The sequence below is a fragment of the Balaenoptera borealis genome (genome assembly GCF_965194805.1).
Source record: "Balaenoptera borealis genome assembly, chromosome: 19".
In the NCBI taxonomy this organism is placed as follows: domain Eukaryota; kingdom Metazoa; phylum Chordata; class Mammalia; order Artiodactyla; family Balaenopteridae; genus Balaenoptera; species Balaenoptera borealis.
In genome coordinates, this window is record NC_138878.1 from 68,752,359 (window position 1) to 68,768,073 (window position 15,715).

Below are 15,715 nucleotides of genomic sequence, written 5' to 3' on the forward strand. Positions count from 1 at the left end.
ATTTAAATAAAAAATGGTGGAAACAATCAACCAAATCAGGAGAGAGAGGTGAGGATATGTAGGTACATGATGTGCATAGGTCCCCATCCAGATTCAATCCAACAAGATCTTCACTGAGACAGTGAAATGAAAGTCTGAAAAGTCAAAGACAAAGAATTTTGAAAGCAGCAAAAGAAAAGAAACTCATCACATACAAGAGAACCCCTGTAAGGCTATAAGCACATTTCTCAGCAGAACCCATGCAGACCAGGAGAGAGTGGGACATTAAATTCAAAATGCAGAAGGAAAAAAAAACTACCAACTAAGGAATACTTTATCTGGCAAAGCTGTCCTTCAGAAATGAAGGAGTGATAAAAACTCTCCAACATAAACAAAAGCTGGGAGAGTTCATCACCATTCAACCTGCCTTACCAGAAATGTTAAATGGAGCTTTTCAAGCTGAAAAGAGAACACTAATTAGTAACAGGAAGATATACAAAAATATGAGGCACAGTAGTAAAGGTTAAGTATATACTCAAATTCAGAATATGCTAACACTGTAACATGGTGGTGTGGTAATCATTTAATACTAGTATAAATGACAAAAGACAAAAATATTAAAAATTAATACAGCCACAATTATTTCTTAATGACTACAAGTATAAAAAGATATAAACTGTCACATCAAAAACATAAATTCAGGGACTTCCCTGGTGGAACAATGGTTAAGAATCCACCTGCCAATGCAGGGGACATGGGTTCGAGCCGTGGTCTGGGAAGAACCCACATGCTATGGAGCAACTAAGCCCGTGTGCCACAACTACTGAGCCTGAGCTCTAGAGCCTGCATGCCACAACTACTGAAGCCCGCATGCCTAGAGCCTATGCTGTGTAACAAGAGAAGCCACTGCAATGAGAAGCCCGCACACTGCAACGAAGAGTAGCCCCTGCTCACCGCAACTGGAGAGAAAAGCTCACACGCAGCAACAAAGACCCAACACAGCCAAAAATAAGAAAATAAAAAAAAAACATAAATGCAAAAGGGGTGAGATACTAAAAGGGGACTTTTCCCCCTTTTATTTATTTATTTTTATTGAAGTATAGTTGATTTACAATGTTGTATTAATTATTGCTATAAAGCAAAGTGATTCAGTTATACATATATATATACATTCTTTTTTTAAAATATTCTTTTCCTTTATGGCTTATCAGAGGATACTGGATATATACTTCTCTGTACTATACGGTAAGACTTTGTTGTTTATTCATTCTAGATATAAAAGCTTACACCTGGGAATTCCCTGGTGGTCCAGCAGTTAAGAATCCGCCCTCCAGGGCTTCCCTGGTGGCGCAGTGGTTGAGAGTCTGCCTGCCAATGCAGGGGACGCAGGTTCGGGCCCTGGTCTGGGGGGATCCCGCGTGCCGCAGAGCAGCTGGGCCCGTGGGCCACAGTTGCTGGGCCTGTGCGTCTGGAGCCTGTGCTCCGCAGCAGGAGAGGCCTTGATGGTGGGGAGCCCGCGCACCGCGATGAGGAGTGGCCCCCGCTCGGCAGAACAGGAGAGGGCCCTCGCACAGGAACGAGGACCCAACACAGCTAAAAATTAAAAAAAAAAAAAAAATTAAAAAAAAAAAAAAGAATCCGCCCTCCAATGCAGGGGATGTGGGTTTGATCCCTGGTCGGGGAACTAAGATCCCACATGCCACGGGGCAACTAAGACCACGTGGCTCAACTAGAGACCCTGCGTGCCGCAAACTATAGAATCCATGCACTCTGTAGTCCACATGCCACAACTGCACAGCCCGCACTCTCTGGAGCCCGTAATCACAACTAGAGAGAAGCCTGCGTGCCACAACAAAGATCCCGCGTGTCGCCATTAAGACCCAACACAGCCAAAATAAACAAAAAAAAAAAAAAAAAAAAAAAAACAACAGCTTACACCTGCTAATCCCAACCTCCCACTCCATCCCTTCCCCAACCCCCTCCCTATTAGCAACCACCAGTCTGTTCTCTATCTCTGTGATTCTGTTGCTGTTTCACAGATAGGTTCATTTGTGTCATACATTAGCCTCCACATATAAGTGACATCATATGTTATTTGTCTTTCTCTTTCTGACTTACTTCACTTAGTATGATAATCTCTAGGTCCATGTATATTGCTGCAAATGTCAAACTTCCTTCTTTATGGCTGAGTAGTATCCCATCGTATATGCTGGGTTGGCCAAAAAGTTCGTTTGGGTTTTTCTATAAGATGTTATGGAAAAACCCGAATGAACTTTTTGTCCAACCCAATATATACCACATCTTTTTAAACCGTTCATCTATTGATGGGCATTTAGGTTGTTTCCATGTCTTGGCTATTGTGAATAGTGCTGCTATGAACATTTGGGTGCATATATCTTTTTGAATTATGTTTTGTATGGATATATGCCCAAGAGAGGGATTGCTGGATCATATGGTAATTCTTTTAGCTTTCTGAGGAACCTCCATACTGTTTTCCACAGTGGCTACACCAACTTACATTCCCAACAACAGTGTAGGAGGGTTCTAAAATGGGACTTTTTGTATAGAACTGACATTAAGTTGTTATCAGCTTAAAATACTGTTATGCTTCATGCAAACCTGATGGTAAACACAAAAGCAAAAACCTACAGTAGATACACAAAAGAGAAAGAGAAAGGAATCAAAGAACACTGCTACCGAAAACCATCAAATCACAAAGGAAGAAAGTGAGAAAGAAAAAAAGGAACTAAGGAACTACAAAAATTAACAATATGGCAATTAGAAAGTCCTTACAAAATTCTCTCTATTCAGAAGACACACAGTGGCTGAGGATAAAGCCTTCAAGAGACTCGCTTCAGCTTTAAGGACACAAATAAGCTGAAAGAGAAGGAACTGAAAAAAAACTCCATACAAATGGAAACCAAAAATCAGTAGCTTATTCTTATAAATAGCCTACATTTAGGCAAGAAAAATAAACTTCAACTCAAAACCTATCACAAGAGACAAAGAAAGTGATTAAATAATAATAAAGGTGTTGACTCATCAAGAGAACAGAACATATTATAAGTAATATGCATCTAACACCAGGGCACTTAAATGTATAAGGCAAACATTAAGAAAGTGGAAAGTAGAAAAGAAAGCAATGAAATAGTATTAGCAGACTCCAATACCCATCTTTTGAGAATGGGTAGATTAACCAAATAGAAAATCAATAAGGAAATATTTAAATGACATTTTAGCTCAAACATTGACCAAATAGTGAATGGAACTTTAGACCACCTCAACCTAACAAACATACACAGAACATGCAATTCAACTACAGCAGAATACATTCTTTTCAAGTGGACACAGAACACTCTCTAAGAGAGATCATATGTTAGGTCACAAAACAAGTCTTAACACATTTAAGAAGACTGAAATCATATCAAGAATCTTATCCAGCCATAAGGGTTGGAAACTAAAAATCAGTAACATAATATATTTGTGAATGCAGGAAAGTTCAAACATATATGAATATTAAACAACACATTCCTGGGACTTCCCTGGTGGCGCAGTGGATAAGACTCCACGCCCCCAATGCAGGGGGCCCAGGTTCAATCCCTGGTCAGGGAACTAGATCCCACATGCATGCCGCAACTAAGAGTTCACATGCCACAACTAAGGAGCCCATGTGCCGCAACTAAGGAGCCGGCAAGCCTCAACTAAGGAGCACACATGCTGCAACTAAGACCCCATGCAACCAAATAAATAAATAAATGAATATTAAAAAAAAAAAAAACACATTCCTGAACCATTAGTGTGTTGAAGAAACAAAATCAGAAGGAAAAGTAAAATTATCTTGAGACAAAGTAAAATGGATCAAAACATACCAAAACTAATGAGATGTAGCAAAAGAATTTCTAAAAGTAAACCTGATAGCAATAAATGTCTATATTAAGGAAAAAGAAAAATCTCAAATACAGAAACTCACTTTACACCACAAGGAACTAGGAAAAAAACAACTAAGCTCAAATGTAGAAGGAAGGAAATAACAAGGGTCAGAGCAGAAATAAAATACAGACTGAAGAAACAATAGTAAGGTTAACAAAGCTAAGAGCTGGTTTTTGAAAAGAACCAAAATTGACAAACCTTCAGCTACATTAAATTAGAAAAGAGGAGACTCAAATAAATGAAATCAGAAATGGAGGAGATATTACAACTGATACTATAGATACACAAAGATCATAAAAAACTATAATGAACAATTAAATGACAACAAACTGGATAAAGTAGAAGAAATTCTTTGAAACAAACAACTTAGCAACACTAAATCATGAAGAAAAAAATCTGAATAGGTCAGTAACAAGTAAGGAAACTGAATCATTAATCAAAAATCTCCCAACAAGGGCTTCCCTGGTGGCGCAGTGGTTGAGAATCTGCCTGCCAATGCAGGGGACAGGGGTTTGAGCCCTGGTCTGGGAAGATCCCACATGCCGCGGAGCAACTGGGCCCATGAGCCACAACTACTGAGCCTGCGCGTCTGGAACCTGTGCTCCGCAACAAGAGAGGCCACGATAGTGAGAGGCCCGTGCACCGCGATGAAGAGTGGCCCCCACTCGCTGCAACTAGAGAAAGCCCTCGCACAGAAACGGAGACCCAACACAGCCAAAAATAAATAAATAAATTTATATATATATAAAAAAAGACATATAGTATATTTATTTAAAAAAAAAATCTCCCAACAAGCTAAGCAACAAGGATATATTTTACAGCACAGAGAAATACAGCCATTGTTTGCCTTCCTTCCTTCCTTCTTCCCTCCCTCCCTTCCTTGGGTCTTCATTGCTGCATGCGGGCTTTCTCTAGTTCCAGTGAGGGGAGGCTACTCCTTGTTGCAGCGCGCAGGATTCTCATTGCAGTGGCTTCTCTTGTTGTGGAGCACGGGCTTTAGGTGCACGGGCTTCAGTAGTTGTGGTATGTGGGCTCAGAAGTTGTGGCTCATGGGCTCTAGAGCACAGGCTCAGTAGTTGTGGCGCACAGGCTTAATTACTCTGCAGCATGTGGGATCTTCCCAGACCTGGGCTCGAACCCATATCCCCTGCACTGGCAGGTGGATTCTTAACAACTGCACCCACGCAGTGCAACGAAGAAGCCCATGCACCCAGAGCCCGTGCTCCGCAACAAGAGAAGCCACTGCAATGAGAAGCCACTGACCACAATAAAGAGTAGCCCCCACTCGCCACAACTAGAGAAAGCCCGCACACAGCAACAAAGACCCAATGCAGCCAAAAATAAATAAATAAATTTATTTAAAAAAAAAAAAAAAAGATGCTCACTGTCCTCATTTCTATTCAGTATTGTTCTGGAAGGCATACCCAGAACACTTGGTCAAGAGAAAAAAGTAATAATAATAAAATCTTAAAAGAAGTAAAACTGAGTCTGCAGAAGGCATGATCTTATATATAGAGTACCCTAAAGACTCTCCCCTAAAAGTGTTACAAATATTAAACAAATTCAGTAAAGTTGCAGGACACAAAATCAATATGCAAAAATCAGTTGCATTTCTATAAACTAAGAATGAAATATCGGAATAAGAAACTATGAATAAATTTAACCAAGAAAGTAAAAGATCTGGACTCTGAAAATTGTAAGACACTGATAAAAGCAAGTGACACAAATAAATGAAAAGATATCCAATGTCCTTGTATAGGAAGAATTAATAATGTTACAATGTCCACACTACACAATGCGATATACAGATTCAATACAATTCCTATCAAAATCACAATGGAATTTTTCACAGAAATAGAACATGAATCCTAAAGCCACAAATGACCTCAAAGAGTCAAAGCAATCTTGAGCAAGAAGATCAGAGCTGAAGATATCAAACTTCCTGATTTTGAAATACATTGTGAAGCTGCAGTAATCAAAACAGTATGGTACTGTCATAAAAACAGACACACAGAGGAATGGAACAGGATAAAGAACCCAGGAAAAAGTCCCAAACATATATGGTAAACTAATCTTTGACAAGGGTGCAAAGAACACAGGATGGGGAAAGAACAGTCTCTTCAATAAAAGGTGTTGGGAAAACTGGATATTCACATGCAAAACAATGAAACCTGGCCCCTACTACTAATAATTAACTCAGAGTAGATTGAAGAGTTAAACAGAAGACGTGAAAATGTAAAACTCCTTGGGGGAAAAAAACAGGGAATACGCTACTTGGCAGTTGTCTTGGTAATGATTTTTTTTTTAATACAACATGAAATGTACAGGGAAAAAAAATAACAAGTGAAACTGCATCAACCAAAAAAGCTTTTCTGCACAGCAAAAGAAACAATCAAAAAAATTAAAATGCCACCTACAGAATGGGAGAAAATATTTGCAAGCCATGTACCTAATAAAAGGATAATATTTTAAACACGTAATGTACTCATACAAATCAGCAGAAACAGAACAATCTGATTAAAATATGGGCAGAGGGTCTTAACTAAGCAAACTGTTTCTTGGTGTGCTCTCCCACTTGCTGTTGTGCTATGTCTCTAGCAATAAACTTTGTACCTGTTTTTACAAAATAAAAATATGGGCAGAGGATCTGATTAGGCATTATTCCAAAGATGATATACAAATGGCTAACAAGTATATGAAAAATTGTTCTTCCTCACTAATCATCAGGGAAATGTAAATCCAAACCACAATGAGATATTACTATATAACTGTTAGGATGGCTATCATCAAAAAGACAAGAGGGTGGGATGAATTGGGAGATTGGGATTGACATATATACACTACTGATACTGTGTATAAAGTAGGTAACTAATGAGAACATACTGTATAGCACAGGTAACTCTACTCAATGCTCTATGGTGACCTAAATGAGAAGGAAATCCAAAAAATAGGGGATATATGTATATGTATAGCTGATGCACTTTGCTGTACAGTACAAACTAACACAATACTGTAAAGCACCAATACTCCAGGAAAGAAAGAAAAAGAAAGAGAGAGAGAGAGGAAGGAAGGAAGGAAGGAAGGAAGGAAGGAAGGAAGGAAGGAAGGAAGGAAGGAAGAAAGGAAAGAAAGAAAGAAAGAAAGAAAGAAAGAAAGAAAGAAAGAAAGAAAGAAAGAAAGAAAGAAAGAAAGAAAGAAAAAGAAAGAAAGAAAGAAAGAAAGAAAGAAAGAGAGAGAGAGAGAGAAAGGAAGGAAGGAAGGAAGGAAGGAAGGAAGGAAAGAAGAAAGAAAAGGGAAGGGAGGGAGGGAAGGAGGGAAGGAGGGAGGGAGGGAGGAAGAAAGAAAGAGGTAAGGGTTGGCAAAGATATACAGATAAGGGAACCCTTGTACACTTGGTAGCAAGATAAACTGGTACAGGCATTATGAATAAACAGTATGGAAGTTCCTCAAAAATTCAAAACAGAACTATCATACAATCCAGCAGTCCCACTGCTTGGAATATAGCCAAAAGAAATGAAATCCAAAGGGGAAAAGATAACCTGCACTGTCACGTTCACAGCAGCATTATGGATAATACACAAGATATGGAAACAACCTGAGTGTCCACCCACGTAGGGATGGATAAACAAGGTGTGATATACTCACACATACACATGCATGCCTTGAATATTATTTAGCCTTAAAAACAAAGGAAGTCCTGCCATATGGGACAACATGGATGAACAAGACGGACATTATTCCAAATAATGTATGATATCACTTACATGTAGAATTTAAAACAAACAAAATTGTTGAACTCACAGAAACAGAGAGTAGAAGGCCAGGGGCTGTGGGATAGGAGAAATGGGAAGTTGTTGCTCGAAAAGCACAAACCTTCAGTTACAAGATGGTACAGATCATTAAACGCACTGCAGGACTACAGACCTCAAATTCTTCCCAGTGAGGATCCGGTACAGCAAATATTGGGGTTGCAGGGGAGAGAAGAATGGAGTGCGAACAACCCAGGCATACCTACCACAGCAACTACCCAGAAAGCTGGGGAAACAAGCAGTGCCTGAGGTCCACATGTCACAAGGACAGAGCACCCCCACAGAAAAGGGGGGTGAGCCAGAATACAGAGCTCACTCCAGGTCACTGGGAAGGCTGTGAGAGTCTTACCCAGTGAGGATATGAGTGTAAAGTTTTCCAGCATCACATCGTGGTACAAGTGCCTCTGAACCTCATCAAGGAGCCTCCATTCCTCCCACGAGAAGTACACGGCAATGTCTTCAAAGGTCATACTATCCTGTCAACATGGGGACAGATGAAACAATAAACACTCTGAGAACCCACAGTCCATCACCACACAATCTACCCCACTATCATCCTCCTCCCAAGCTTCCCACCTCAAAGGAGATACCAGGACCTGGTGCTACTGATGCTCACTCTCTCCTCAGGTGCCATGAACCACTGTGTTCAGCCCTCAGCAATAACAGTCAGGGAGACATATAGATGCCATGTAAGCTCTGGGCCTGGCTAGCAGAGCCCCATCCCTCCTGCCAAGCAATTCCCCTGGAGTCTCCCAGACTGTACATACAAGACACAGTCAAACCTGGGCTCATGCTTCACCATTAAGTCCCCAATACCAGGGCCATGGGGCTATCAACACATCATTCTGTAGACTCTCACTCTCTAACATCATCACTCCCCAGGGCTACACTCCCAGTTTTGCCACCTCCCTGTTCTACAACACAGGCATTTCCCTCTACTGACTCATAAACGTGGCCCATAGCTTCCAGAGAGTCCTTGACACTCAAACACGACTCAGTACCATCCGAGACCTCTGATGAATCCCAATACCAGGGAAAGTCCCATATGCAGCTTAGCAGGCCTCTCCACCTGCTTCTGATCCTTGCTTCAATATTAGCCACTCAGAACCACATGTGAATTACAGACACCCATGACATTCTTCTACTTCTGTGATGCACTGTCTGATTGCCTGTCCCCTCAACAGTCACAACCCTCCTCTCTCTACTCAAACTTCCTCACAACCCCAGCCCTTACAATCTCCCTGCCAGGCATAACGACTTTCACAAATGACACCATTTACCCTGGATCTTATCCACCAGCAAGACTAAAACACTCTAGACCCCAACAAGGCTCACTACACAATTCTGGAGAATCTGGACAGTAGTGAATTAGCAGGAGCCCTGGCCTCAGTGTCAAATTGTCTCAATTATTTCTCTGCCTCCCAAACCACGTATTTTGCACCCATTCATCCCATGGTAGCCTTGGTCACCTGCCAGATCATCTTCTCTCCCAGACAATCCAGAGCCATTCTCTCTCTCACCTGTGTTTGTTATAGTCAGGAACCTCAACCAGGTGCTAAGCAAGAGAACCACTCCTCGGCATGCACCCTAGTCTTTCTGATGCGCTAATAGCATTACGACTCTAACCTGCATTCTACTTTTGAAATGTCATCCACATCTCTGCTCTGGTCCTTATAATAGCCACCACTCTTGAAAGTCTCCATCCGGAGCCCTTCCCTAAATTTCAGACATATATGTCCAGCTGCCCATTTGATGGCTCCACTCACTGTACTCTGAAACACCCCAGACCCATAAAAAGACCAAAACAAAATTTCTGATATGCACAAGGAAATAAACATACTGCATCTGTCACATCCAAGTTGATGAAGGATCCGTTCCTTCAGCTCCTAGGGCCAAAAACCCTGGAGTCATCCCTAACCTCTCCCTTACCAGAACATCCAAAAATCTACTTGGCTCTTTTTAAAAAATGTACTTAGAATCCAAACTTGTCTCCTACCTTCATGGCCACAGTTCTGTTCCTTCAACACTCACCTGGATTACAACAGTAACCTCTTCCTGGGCTCACTGCCTCCTTCCTTAACTCCATAGTCTTTTCTCTTCTCTCCAGCCAAATGGAGCCTACTGAACCCTGGTTAGTACCAACACTTCCTCTTATTCAAACCTCTCATTACTTCCATAAATGATGCCCAACTTCTCAGACAGCCACATCATAGGCCTAATTACCAGGTCCCCTGCTCTTTGTTCCTAACCGAAAGAATGAAGACCTGCTGTACCCTGTTCCCAACTCAGTCACACCTCCAAGCATTTGCACATGCTAGTATCTGCTCCTGGGATAACCTTCCGTACAGGTTCCAACAGTTTACACAGGTTGTCAGGAAAGTGAACACCTGTATGTTACCCTTGTCCTGCACACAGGACCCACAGCTTGAGAACATCCTCAGGGCCCGCAGAGCTAAGAGCTGAGACTATATCAAGGGAAGACTCTCAAGACACAATACCCAGCCACCCTATGGGTGGTGTCACTACCAGTGAGGGACTGGGACACCCTCTCCTGCCTTGTGTAGGATCCCTAAGTGCTTTTGCAACGTTCAGAACACGTGGGAAGTGGAAGGCAACCATGGCTGGGCTCCATGTGCGCAGGACTCCCCTGTATTCCCACCCAACCCTGGAACCTGGACCTCGGGTAACTTACTAACGTCTGGGTTTCAATCTTAGAGCTGCCTCTTACCAGATCTCTGACCTTGGACAAAGGCTCTACTTCTCTCTGTCTCAATGTCTTCGTTACCCACATTCCAGTCTGTTCCCTCTCTGAGCAGCATTTTGATAACTTTTAAAACCCTAACACATAATGTGTCCCTCTTCTGTCCACTAACCTCCACGGCCTCCAGGTCCCTCAGAAAAGGGTACAACCTCTCTGCCGGTCCAGGTGCCACTCCGGCTCACTCTGTTTCCTGCAGACATCAGATGGACCCCAGGTTTCCCGAATCCTCCCGCCTCAGCCCGACCTCCAAGATTTTGCACCTGCCGGTCCCTCCGCATGCCACCCTCTCCCACGCGCCATCACACTGTCAGAAACAGGGCCCCACCCAGGACCGCCTCACAGTCCTGGACACAGCCTGGGCTGCGGGCACATGAGCAGGCGCCCCGCACTCGGGGCTTTAGTGTCCGGTGGGGTGAGGGCGGTGAGGGCCCGGAGGCCGAGCGTCTACCTGAGGCGGGTCCCTCAGCGCCGCCGCCGCAGACGCCATAGCAGTCCGTGGGCGGAACGGGGCCGTGAGCATCGAGAGAGGAGGTGGGACGCAGACACGGCGGTCCGTCTCCCGGGCCTGACGCGGGGCACTCCGGGCGGTGTCGCCGAACCTCAGACCCGCCTCTGTGGCGCGCGGACAGTGCCTTCTCTCGCATTTTTTCAGTCCCGTCACCCCGTTGCCCCATAGCGAGAACAGACCCAGGGCAGTTAAAATGGCCGCCACGAGGAGGAGGCCGGAAGTCCTGCCCCGACGTGAAGAATTCTCCCGGAAATGCATTTATCCTGGTGTGCCTTGGCTCACCTCGGTGCAGGATCTTCCGGGTAATGTAGTTCGCAGGGCTTTAGAAGCCGCCGCAAAGGGGGTTCTCCTTTCTGACCGACCAGAACTTTTGCCACGCGGCACCGGGAGGGATGCTGGAAAACAATCATCCTACCTCAAGGAAGGGAGGGGCTCTGTTCATTGTTAAGTGCAGCAAAGTGACAAAATGTCAGACTTCGTGATGCTCAGTCAGCTCCCAGAAAGTAAAAATATTATTTGAGATGCTCTCAAATGTACAGATCTAAATGGCCATATTATTATAGAGTCGTTCAGACATGACTCAGCGCGTAGCTGGACACATTATATAACTGTTCTTCAAATGCATGTATCTGAAGCCATAGTCAGTTTTCTGAGTTGTATTATGATAGGCTATGAGCAAGAGAAATCAGTCCGTACAGTGCCATGACTGTGAAGAAAGAAGATGGATATTCTAAATTAGGTGGACAAGCAGGAGTTTTACCTCCGGTTCCACACAAAGCTTCTCTCTTGCCTATAGAGTCGGTGATTGTGTCCTACCCATTAAGAAACACTTTCATCCATATAATATCTTATTCCATTTCCTAACATAAACTCAATTCCTTTTAGTGTACAGACATCTATCTCAAACGGAGAGCAACTTAACTAATGTCATTGTAGTATGGGCCAATAGCTGCAACTTTCAAAGTCACAGCACGTGTGGAAGGGAGTATCTGAACACTCATATAAAGGAGGGTGTCTTAAGCTTATGATCTCGTGTCCTTGCTGGTAAGTGATTATCATTTTACAGTGATTGCAGGTAGAGTTCTTCATGGGGAAATGAGATAATATCAGAAAAAGAGTTTTGAAATGCAGGTGTTGGAAAGTTATTAATATTTATGTAGTTATTCAAAGACAGGGGCAGATATCGCTCTGGGGAAATAGTAGATGATGTTGAAGACAGTTAATACTTCAGAGAACTTTTGGTAGGGCTTTTATTCTTGAAAACATTAATACCGGCTTGGAGAAAGAATTGGAGTGGACGTTAAGAGTAGTCAGACCAGTAAAAGTGAACAAGAATTTCGGGTGCCATGTTTATTCACGGTTCTAATAAATTTTCATTGAACAAAATACTCAGTGTCAGGCACTGTTTCAGGTGCATGAGAACCATGACAGACAAAAACCTCTGTTTTCATGCAGCTTACACTCTTCAATGAACACAGAAAGGAAACATGAAAGAAAAAGTGTGTAACTTTATAGTAAGTTTTAGTGTGATATTAGAAAGTTCAAAGACTCATCTACATATCATCTAAGTCAGATATGAATGAGACTCAAAGTACAATCAATCCTGAGGCAAAACTGCTCTCCAGCTGTGAAACCAAAAGCTCCATGCTTCCAAAATGTAATAGTGGGACAGGCATAGGATAGACATTTCCATTACAAATGGGGGAAATGGGAAATAAAGGAGTGAGGGGTCCTAAAAAAGTCCAAAACCTAGCAAGGCAAACATCATGAGATCTTATGGCTCATAAATAATCCTTTTTGGCTCAATGCTCTGCCTTCCAGACCCACTGGAGTAGTGGTCCTATCCCTGCAACTGTGCTGGATGGGTACTGCCCCCAGGAATCTGCCTGGTGGAAATCCCACATCCAGGGTTCCAGTTGGTTTCACCTCCAAGACATTGGGGTGAGTGCTGTCGGTGTGGGCCATTGTCGTGGTTGTGGAGGTGGGAGAAGTTAATGAATTTTTGAATCAGTTTTTTAAAACAGGACAGCCAGACTTCCCTGGTGGCGGGGTGGTTAAGAATCCACCTGCCAATGCAGGGGACACGGGTTCGAGCCCTGGTCTGGGAAGATCCAACATGCCATGGAGCAACTAAGCCCATGCACCACAACTACTAAGCCTGTGATCTAGAGCCCGCGAGCTACAACTACTGAGCCCAAGTGCCACAACTACTGTAGCCCACGCACCTAGAGCCTGTGCTCCACAACAAGAGAAGCCACCGCAATGAGAAGCCTGAGCACCAAAACAAAGAGTAGCCCCTGCCCACCGCAACTAGAGAAAGCCCACGTGGAGCAACAAGGATCCAACGCAGCCAAAAATAAATAAATAAATTTCTAAAACGGGACAGCCTGGTTTTTCGGATTGTGATGTTGAGAGAAAGTAAGGTAGGAGTCAGGTATGACACCAAGATTTTTCGTGTTGGGAGGTGGAAGGATGGAAGCTCCATCAGCTGTGTTGGGTGTTCTATAGTGGAAATAATTCTCGTTGGGGATATCAGCAGTTTCCTTTTTGGCCAAGTTGAGGGTATGAGATATTTCATAGAACAAAAGAGTGGAAGGGCTTCCCTGGTGGTGCGGTGGTTGAGAGTCTGCCTGCCAGTGCGGGGGGCACGGGTTCGAGCCCTGGTCTGGGAGGGTCCTACATGCCGCGGAGCGGCTGGGCCCGTGAGCCACGGCTACTGAGCCTGCGCGTCTGGAGCCTGTGCTCCGCAACGGGAGGGGCCGTGATAGTGAGAGGCCCGCGCACTGCGATGAGGAGTGGCCCCCGCTTGCCGCAACTGGAGAGGGCCCTCGCACAGAAGCAAAGACCCAACACACAGCCAAAAATAAATAAATTAATTTAAAAAAAAAAAAAGAGTGGAGTTATTTAGCAGGCAGCTGGACACACAGGTCTGGAACTAAGGGAAGGGCTTCCAGATGGACACATGTACAAAATGTGGTGGACGGTTTGTGGACCAGGGGGACCTTTTGTTGATATTAGTAGGAGGAATCCTGAATATGATGGTAATGCCAATAGCAAATCAGAAAGAGGAGGGTGGGTGCCACAAGTGCATAGAGAGCTTGGGTACCTGAGTGAAGGTGGGGGGCATCATAAGCACTGGTGTGGGAGAGAGGATAATTTGTCAGGTGGCCAAGGATGCTGAGGAATGTGTGCACATGAGATGGGTGTGGAGACAGTTGTAACTGAGGCAAGATGACATTGAAGCCTACTGTTTATTCACTGCTCTACAGAATCACTAGGATTTTGTTGTGAGCCTTGGTGGTGCCTGGGGTGTTTCAGCTAGGCTGGCAGATTAGTTCATGGGCACAGCGGCTCTCTGATAGAGCAACTTGACCTGAAGTGAAGGGACACTGGGGCTGCGCTTCAAATGAGGGTTAAGTGTACAGAGAAAGGCTGACAAGTCAGAATGGCTATCATCAAAAAGTCTACAAATAGGGAGTTCCCTGGTGGTCTAGTGGTTAGGATTCTGGGCTTCACTGCCATGGCCCGGGTTCAATCCCTCGTCGGGAAACTGAGACCCCACAAGCCGCACAGCACGGCAAAAGAAAAACACAAAAAGTCTTAAAATAATAAATGCTGGAGAGGGTGTGGAAAAAGGGGAACCCTCATACACTGTTGGTGGCAATGTAAATCCGTGCAGCCATTGTGGAAAACAGTATGGAGGTTTAAAAAACTAAAAACAGAATTACCACATGACCCAGCAATTGCACTCCAGGGTATATATCCAAAAATACCAAAAACACTAATTCAAAAAGATACATGCATCCCAATGTTCACAGCAGCATAATTTACAATGGCCAAGATATGGAGGCAACCTAAATGCCCATCAATAGATGAATGGTTTTAAAAGATGTGGTATATATTGTGTTGGCCAAAAAGTTCATTTGGGTTTTTCCATAGCATCGTACAGAAAAACCCGAACGAACTTTTTGGCCAATGCAATGTATGATGGGATACTACTTAGCCATAAAGAAGGAAATTTGACATTTGCAGCAACATGGATGGACCTAGAGATTATCATACAAAGTGAAGTAAGTCAGACACAGAAAGGCAAATACTGTATGATATCACTTATATGTGGAATATATAAAAAATACAACAAACTAGTGAATATAACAAAAAAGAAACAGGCTCATAAATATAGAGAACTAATGGTTACCAGAAGGGAGACAGAAGGGGGAAGGGGCAATAGAGGGGTAGAGGAGTAAGAGGTACAAACTATTAGGTATAAAATAAACTACGAGGATATATTGAACAACACGGGGAATATAGCCAATATTTTATAACTATAAATGGAGTATAACCTTTAAAACTTATGAAGGGCTTCCCCGGTGGCGCAGTGGTTGAGAGTCTGCCTGCTAGTGCAGGAGACACGGGTTCGAGCCCTGGTCTGGGAGGATCCCACATGCCGCAGAGCGGCTGGGCCTATGAGCCACAACTGCTGAGCCTGTGCGTCTGGAGCCTGTGCTCCGCAACAAGGGAGGCCGTGACGGTGAGGGGCCCGCGCACCGCGATGGGGGGTGGCCCCCACATGCCACAGCTGGAGAGAGCCCTCACACAGAAATGAAGACCCAACACAGCCATAAATAAATAAATTTAAAAATAAAAAATAAGAAAATAAAGGCAGAAAAAAAACTTATGAATCGCTATATTGCACACCTGTAACTTATATAATACTGTACAGCAACT

General features: G+C 43.6%; 1 protein-coding gene across 12 annotated transcripts in view; it reads right to left on the reverse strand.

The window, feature by feature from the left end:
- The window catches only part of LOC309617240 (zinc finger protein 587B-like), a 141,188-nt gene that overhangs the window by 91,498 nt on the left and 33,975 nt on the right, over positions 1–15,715 (reverse strand). For 6 of the 12 annotated variants that reach the window (XR_014237825.1, XR_014237826.1, XR_014237827.1 and 3 more), the window contains exon 1: positions 10,928–11,064. The exons of 1 other annotated variant lie outside the window; for it this stretch is intronic. Coding sequence is in view for 4 of the 11 variants with exons in the window: in XM_082369145.1 (XP_082225271.1) it covers positions 8,068–8,194; positions 10,928–11,245 (445 nt within the window). In the remaining 7 variants the exon portion in view is untranslated. Of the gene's footprint in view, positions 1–1,266; positions 8,048–8,067; positions 8,195–10,591; positions 10,670–10,927; positions 13,796–15,715 lie in introns of those variants that run through there. 5 more of the 12 variants (XM_082369145.1, XM_082369146.1, XM_082369150.1 and 2 more) reach the window with 5 other exon arrangements.